The 8,590-nt window shown below is 34.4% G+C and overlaps 1 protein-coding gene across 1 annotated transcript; it reads left to right on the top strand.

Annotated features, from left to right (window-relative positions):
- The first annotated feature begins 6,100 nt into the window (after positions 1 to 6,100).
- Positions 6,101 to 7,527, top strand: LOC110035582 (DNA damage-repair/toleration protein DRT102-like). Its single transcript, XM_020739835.1, has one exon. The coding sequence runs from the start codon at positions 6,242 to 6,244 to the stop codon at positions 7,184 to 7,186; it is 945 nt and encodes a 314-aa protein (XP_020595494.1). The 5' UTR covers positions 6,101 to 6,241; the 3' UTR covers positions 7,187 to 7,527.
- Positions 7,528 to 8,590: the final 1,063 nt, after the last annotated feature.

The following is an 8,590-nucleotide window of genomic DNA, read 5'->3' as shown; positions in this document are numbered from 1 at the left end:
ATCACTGATTTAAAGAATAATTGCACGATCCTTAAAGGCCCCTGCATTCGTGGACTCTACCCCATCGCTCCTCCAACCATCAAGCACCCATAAACATCACTTGTTCTCATTTCGATTCAACACATCCTGCAATTCTATAACCAATGACATAGACACTCATCACCTCAAAAGCAATCAATAATCACCTCCATAAATCCTTCTTTATGAATTTATTTTAAATACTTACATTGTAATACTTGAAAAGTAGCTAAGAGTCACCAACTTCATTTTCATGTATCTACTACTATGTCATCCTCTCTACTAGAATTTATTCATACCGATGTATTGGGTCTCCCCACTTTATTTTTACAAGCTTACAAATACTATTTAGTTTTTGTTGGTGATTATTCTTGGTTCACGTGGTCTATCTTCTTCACAACAAAAATGACACAACCAAAATATTTCTTGAATTCAAAGCAATGGTTGAAAATCAACTTCCATTTAAAATAAAAGGATTTCGTACTGACGGCTGCGGAGAATACCTCAATACAACTTTCGATCGCCAGATTGAGAAAGTATATTTTTAATGTAATATAATATATATATATATTATAATTTTGGAAAGTAATAGTTTTAATTTTGAAAATACGAGATCAAATCAATCTCAAATAAATAATAGTTTAAATAAACAAGTACAACACCGCAAATAATGTATCCATTCAAGGAATAAACACATTACTTACTTGTGAGGCTCGATTGAATAAACTAAAAAATTCATGAAATTTATCTTAATCTATGAAATCATTTATGTTGACCGAGGAATTTCCCCCATTTAATATGAAAGATTAGATAGGGTTTATATTAAGCTGGATTCTAAAGTTTTCTAAGGGCAAGCCTATATAGTTAATTACATCTTAGACAACTAAAATTGTCTAAGAAAACTCTTGATTTGGATCAAAAAGTATTATCTTCAAGAATTTCAAAATGTAGGACTTTTTCCACAAATTGAACTACATAACCCCTTAATTTTCAGCCACTAAAACCTACTGACTTTTTCTTCCAAATTGGCGTTGTTCAACCCTCCACCTAAGCTCCACTCTGCACCCACTAGCCAACCCAATTGGACACCCTTTCTTCCTCTGTTTAAACCACCCCATCACGATAAAAAAAAAGGTGCTAACAATTGCTTGGGGAGAGTCCTCTACATTGTTCACGAAGCTCCTTATAGCCTTGCTGAGTTCAACCCTACCATTTTCAGCCACTCAAACCCACTCCCAAACCCTTTGAGTTTGAAAACCAGGGTAATTTTTTGTCATTACACAAACCCCCACCAAATTTCAATTAAGTCAACAAAAATCTTCCTCAAACCAAAAGAGGAAGTTCACCATCAAAATCCCTCTCTCTCGGGCACTCATACCCACCTCTAGACCAAGGCTGCACAACCTTTTAATTGAAATCCTACTTAGAACCCATACTAGAGCAAGGTGACACTTTGAGGAGGTTTTTTAGACTACAAAGATGCTTCTACAAGCACCCAATTGAGGCCTCACCTCTTGGGCAAAGGTATATTTCAAAATCCTTAAATTTGATCTTGATTTTACCAATTATGAAGAGAAGTTTCATTTCATACGCATGTAACCGTATAGATGGGTTCACTTTGAGTAGATGAAGCTGTAGGAACAAATCTCATGTGATTTGGTTGAGTATCAAGCAAGATTTTAGGGTTTTAGTATGAATGATTCTTGGTTAAGAACGCTTGGGGATGAGGAACGAGTGTCGTCCATTTGCGTGTGTATTGATCCAACGACGGAGGAAAAGTCGGATGGGAGATATGTTCGTGAACAATGGGATGCATGGCATGCTAAGGTGTAAAGCACAACGAATCAAAATGCACCAAGTGTGCCTTCGGAACTTTAGAATTCTTGAAGATATAACCCAGCCTTAATCGAGAGTTTTCTAAGAAATTTTTTCTTCCTAAGATGCAATAACCTATTAAATATATAGCCTTACCCTTATAAAAAGTTAGTAAATGAGATTAATCTAAATCATATCTAACCTTTTATTTAGGTAAAGAAAAGATTTGTTGGTTTAAACACGACTCATCAAAACTAAATTTTTTTTTTAAAATAAATGAATCCATTTTAAAGTAGTGTTTTTACCTTTTGAGATAGTATATTACTTTTGATGCCTTCTTTAACTATTTAAATAATTAAATATTCAAGAATTGTCTAGTATATTCACAAATAAATCAATAATAATTCCTTATTAGTACAACTTTGTTCCAATATGTTTACTTTGACTATCACTAATACTATTCTTAGAAAAAAAAAACACTACAGTTGAATTATCGCAATAAATCATTAATGAACTAGATATTGAATCTAAAAGTTTAGGCCTAGAAATAAAATTCTTCAACCATACATCAGGTGATGTAGCCTCAAAACAAGACACAAACTTGACCGTCATAATAGAAGTAATACCTAACATCTGCTTTAATCTCCTCCAGATTGTTCCACCAATAAATATTAAGATTAATTCAGATGTTAACTTTTTAGAATCAACAAAGCTTGCCAAGTTAGAATCAAAACTCCCTATCTTCTTCAAACTATCAACTCTTCTATATGTAAGCATGCACTCTTTAGTCTCTTGAACATACTTCATCATCTTTTTTACAGCTTGTCAGTGATATATACATGGATTACTCTAATATCTTCCTAACATTTCAATTGCAAAGGCTATGTCAGGTATCATGCAAATTTAAGCATAAGCTAAATTTTTTATAGCTGAAGATGTGTAATATTTTTCATTTCCTCCCTTTAAAAATCATTGTCTAGGCACTAACTTAAACTAGAATTGTCAACCTTTATAATAAAAGCTATGTCTGGCAAATTTTCTTTCATTCTAAATATCTCCAAAGTCTTAATGATATAAGACTTATGGGGTAAATCAAAATGGTCTTGAAATCTATCTCTAAGATCATAAAATTTCATATCCAAATAACAAATATCTATTTGTATGATTTTCAATATGTATGTACTCCTCTTTGCATTTTTCTTTGACTTGTTAGTTTGTTTAACCTTTATGCAACTTACAGAAGTAACAAAATCAGTGAAATTCAATATATAAAGTATCCCTTCATTCATTAATCTTTTAATTCTATCTTTGGAGATATGACCTAATCTTTGGTGCCCAACGTAGAGAAATTTTTGTTTGTAACAAATTTTTAATGTTAGATTGCATCACATCATGGGTAGAAGAATTTTGCAAATTAATATACAAATTTCCATCAGATAATATACCATTCCCAATAAATTCATATTTGTAATACAAAAAAATAGAAATTCTAAGAAGTTAAGGAAATAACAAAAATTTAAAAGTCCTGAAATTGAAATTAAGTTTCTAAGATGTTAGGTACTTAAAGTCTTTTCCAGTTCCAAAGTAAAACCACTACTAACTACTAAATAACATGTTCATATAGCTTCTATATGTGAGTGCATCTGCTTCCCAAAATAGATGTGTTGCTCACTTCCTATTAGCTTCTTTAGGCTTTTCATATGTTGTAAGGTATTACAAATGTGAATTGAAGAACCAAAATAAATTCACAAAGTTTTTTAATTGATATTAGCCATATTAGATTCATAATAAACAAGTGAGAATATTTTACATTTTATGTCAAGTCAATCCTTGAATTTAATGCAATCCTTCTCCATGTACTTTTTTTTTACATAAGAAACATTTGGATTCCATTTTTATTTCAAAATGGAGTAGTAAATTATCCTTCACTTTCTTCTTCATTTTTCTCTGGCTCTAGTCCTTTTTTGTGTGTAGATATCATTGCATTTCATAACCAAACTTCCTTCTACTTGAACACACATGTACATAAGTTCATTAGTTGATCATTTATCTTTATATGTGTTATAAGATATCTTGAAAGGAACTTATTACTATGGAAGGGTGTTCAAAATATAGTGTGTTAAAAAGGACTAGCATATAAACCTAAAGAGTCTTTAATTGATTCACAATGTCCCACATTTGCATAATGTGTTTCTGCACACCTTTTAATCCAGTCAGCTTCAAAGATGAGAACCTTATTATTAGGGTTCTAGGAAGAGCTTTATCTGAAGTAGAATCAATGGTGAAAGAAGCACAATAATGTAGATTTTGGGAATCAAGAATCAGAATAATGCTAATTATAGCAATAATAGGCTTTCCAATCATGTTGACGTCTAAGGAAATAAGAGCCTTATAGATAGATTTACTTGAATTCCAAGGATCATAGTGAAGTAAGAGAAAACTATTGATACAAACATTGAAAGTAAACTTCATTCTTATCTAGATAATTAATTCCATGACTTTTATAGGGCTAAAACATTGAAGGAGCACATTTCCAGAAGGATCTGTAATTTTAGAGACACCAAATAAAGAAGAAATTAGTGGAATTATAAAATCTCCAAATCAAATATGTAAAAACTGAAGTTTAGGTGCTAGATATGTAAAAACATAAGAAGTAAGTGGCATGAGGGTAAATCTTCCTTTCTAAGAACTTGCATGCATGTTTTAACACACACGTATAGAGTAGTATGTTAAATAAAACCAAGAAAAAAATTCATGATTTTACTCTATGAAACAACTCGCCTGCATTTATTCGATGGAAGAAAACAATCCATTCATGCCCTTTTTCATTTTTATTTTTAAATTTTTATCCCATGGGTACCCCTTATTTATATAAGGTTGCTCTTTATGCATGAATAATCCCATACCTCCTTAGTTATATAAGGCTCATCTCTTATGCAATTAAGAAGCATTGCATCAGGCTCAAATTTTTTAGTGCCTACTGTTGACAAACTTAAACCTTTCAAGCCCAAATACCTTAAAATGAGATAGGATTGGGATATGAATGACAAATATTTTTCTTTAAGCTTACCAATCTCAAGTCAAACCTTATTTTTGTTAATAAGATAAAATGTTTGGGAATAAGTTTGATCATGTCCTTTAAAAAAGAATATTCTAGATTAATGCTAAAATTTATCCCAATATAGAGTGAAGGTTTTATTATATTAAATTAGATGGAAAAGAAGCAAACCAATGTAGGCAAAAAAAAAAAAAAATGTTAGGTGTGTGCAACGCGCCTATGAACAATTAATAACAAACGAGCAAGGTTGTATGCAAACTCTCCCTACACTCTCATGCATGTTATTCACTGCCCGTAAATGCGTTGCACGCACATAATATTATCTTGACACATAATCCTCTACATAAAAAATCTTTTGATGAAATTTATTTTTTGCAAGAATTGGCCTAATTTTCTTAATCACCAACAGAAGACACAAACGCAATGAATCATAAGATTAATAAATAATTTTTATGTATAATGACTGTACTTTATATCCGCACCTAGTTATCTACCAATCTTCAATGAGTTTATTTTCTTATACCTTCTTATTTTAATTTATTTCATGAAAAAATGAATAAATTCAACGGGAAAAAATTTGTGAAATTTGTAGAAGCGAAAAACAATGGAACAAGTGAGATCAACAATGAACTTAAAAACTAAAGAAATGAAGTTATGAGCAAAATAAGCAAATTTTATATTTTAATCTAGAGTAGAATGCTAGTCATTTACTATCAAGGACTCACATTTAAATTTCAACCGAAAAAGCAACACTGTGATGCTAATCTTGAGCATTGTGGCATTGCACATTAGAGAAAAATGCTACAAAGGTGAAGAGCTTGGTGCTAAGGCGCCACAAAGATGAATATTTTAGTTTCAACCAGTTCTTAGATGGTCGAAAGAGTATTTAGAATGAGATAACTGGAAGAAATATAATTAAGTGAGATTTTTTAGAGTCATTAAATGGGAGGAGACTAAGGAAACAAGGAGAGAAGAGAGAAGAAAGCAAGACAAATTCAGGAATAAGAACTTAAATTTGATTCTATTTTCTCTATTCCACTTGCCATCGTTCATGAATATTGCAGATGTTGATATTTTTTTCTTCAATTATTAGAATGATCAAGCGCTAACTTTTGGTTCATTTATAATCAAGTATTTATATAATATAAGTGTTAAAATTTCTTCTTCTGAGTTAATAAAATAGATATAAATGAGTTCTTTTATCCAACACTCAGCGATTTTAATATGCAGCTCCACATAGAAGTAAATGAGATGTTTTCTGGCATTTTCCAGTTCTCCGTCCTTTTTATTCGTCCCCCAGCCTTCACTCCAATGTGAGCTGAGAGCAATATCGAGGTAAGAGATCAGATCATGGCTACCGATAGCAACCCCAGTGCCACTCCCACTACTGTGGAGGCGGCATCCCTGCGCATCTTTGCCGGCGCCGACTCCTTCGGCTGCAAACTGAAGGATGCCCTAATTACCCACCTCCGCTCCCTTCCCGGGGTCGAAATCGTGGATCTCGGCATCGACGCGTACTACACCATCGCCGAACAGGTCGGCCAGCGCGTCTCCTCCGATTCCTCCGTCTCGACGGAAACACGTGGTCTCCTCGCCTGCGGCACCGGTACGGGTGTCTCCATCTTCGCCAACAAGTTACCCCGCGTCTACGCCACCACATGCACCTCCGTCGCCGACGCCGTCAACACCCGATCCATCAACAACTGCAACGTCCTCTGCGTCTCTGGAATGTCCACATCACCGGAAGATGCACTCGAGATTCTCGATGCTTGGCTCAAAACCCCATTCAAATCCCCTTGTCCTGCCTCCGGTGACCAGCCCTGGCCGACCGATATTCAATCTTTCCTCGAGAATTCCACCGCCGAGATGGCCCAAATCCCTAAACCCGATTCCTCTTCTTCAAATTGCGCCATCTGTTGCTTGAGGAAAGAGCTGGTGTTCCAGCCGGTGGAAATCATGCCTGGCGCTGAGATGAAGATTGTGAGAGAGAGCCCAACCTCAGCGGTGGTAAAGTTTAAAGCTGGAAGCTTGGAGCCGGCTCACCACCACACATTCGGGCATGATGTGCTGGTGATGAAAGGGAGGAAGAAGGTTTGGAATTTAGATAAAAACGAAAGCTATGAGCTCGGTGAAGGAGATTACTTGTTTACACCAGCAGGAGATAAGCACAGAGTAAACTACTTTGAGGACACTGAGTTCTTCATAAGGTGGGATGGGGATTGGGATATCTTCCTGGATGAAAGCCTGGAAACTGCCGCTGATGCAATCAAGCTGGAGCTTGAAGGAAGTAAGTGATGCGCTCTCTTCCATATCTTCTGCAGAAATCGTATGAGTAATAATATTGAAGTTTGGGATTTGTGTTGTCGGCATGCTATCACTTTGAACATTATGGAGCGGTCTTTTTTTTTTTTTTTCGTTTCTTGTGGTTATATCTTAGAAGTCTGCAAACATGTTTGTGTAGTCTCTTTGCTATCATTTTGCTTGCGATTTGTGACCCTACGTATTGAGTATCACTGAGTCGGATTCTGTACTGTGTTTTGGCTTTGTGGCTCATGCGGAAGGCAATAAATGGTGTGGTGGCATGTAATAAGATATTGTAAGCTTTGCTGAATAATAAAGGGTTGCTATTGGGTCAAGTTTTTTCTTGTATTGTGATACGATATTGTTTCATGAATTTTGATAATCTGCAATTTGAGAATGCTGGTAACTCCAGAAATTTGATGAGGGAGGAATGGAGAGGAGAAGAACAAATTAAGAATGATAAATGACAATTTGAGGCTCCTGATAACTCCAGAAATTAGGAAGCGGGAGAGAAGAAGAAACAGAAGTAGAAGGAGATGCTTACCACATGTATATTCTATTCCTCAATGTCTCTAAAAGGAGTTATTCATAGAATACAAGATTATTAATCTTTTTTTAATCAAGCTATTAACTAATTAATAATCCTTAATAAGCTAATACAAGATATTAAGTATTTGATATTTTAATTACTCTATCATATTGTGTTTTTGATCGTTTGAAAACAATTTTTATTAAACCAAAGAAAAGCCCTGACGGAAAATTATAATGATTGATGGAGCTTTTTTAATTGCATTTGTGAATATAAATTGTTTTTAGTTACACAACTTAATGTTATTTATGTAACATTTAGACATGTTAGCCCCGAGGTTTTATTTGTTTTTGGAATCAGATCAATACGTTAAAGGAATTTGGATGAACTCAGTTTGCTGGATTACGTTTAGTTGTGTCTGGATTGCAGAAAGACTGATAAGGCTTGAGATTACCTACTCTTTGGCTCGGAAACTGCTTCATAAGGATTTGGATAGGGCAAATCAGGCTACTGATTCAGTGAACATAAATTATTATATTATGGGACATTTACATACACCCAATTCCTATGTATTTACATATCAGTATTAAGGAAAAATGTCAGCATAAATCTTGAAGGGATCAAGCAATTAAATGGAAAACCCTTATTGTCTATCGGAATTCATACGGAGCGTCATTAATCGAGTCCAAACGACATGCTAACTTAATGCATGTGCCCAACCAATCGGTAAATCCATTGAATATAGACGTTCGATAGAATCAGTCGGCCTACATAATCAACCAAGGCGTAGATTACCATCAGTCAGAGTTAATATCTTGCAATAGTTTGACTCCATAGTCATGGCTATTCATGATAGTTGTGCCCATTCA

This window comes from Phalaenopsis equestris, unplaced genomic scaffold (assembly GCF_001263595.1).
Source record: "Phalaenopsis equestris unplaced genomic scaffold, ASM126359v1 Scaffold198280, whole genome shotgun sequence".
Lineage (NCBI taxonomy): Eukaryota > Viridiplantae > Streptophyta > Magnoliopsida > Asparagales > Orchidaceae > Phalaenopsis > Phalaenopsis equestris.
Note: the sequence above shows the minus strand (reverse complement) of the source record. Positions and strands in the feature narration are given on the sequence as shown.

Bases quoted from the DNA above. Each gene is read 5' to 3' on its own strand.
- LOC110035582 (XM_020739835.1), top strand. From the start codon at position 6,242: ATGGCTACCGATAGCAACCCCAGTGCCACTCCCACTACTGTGGAGGCG.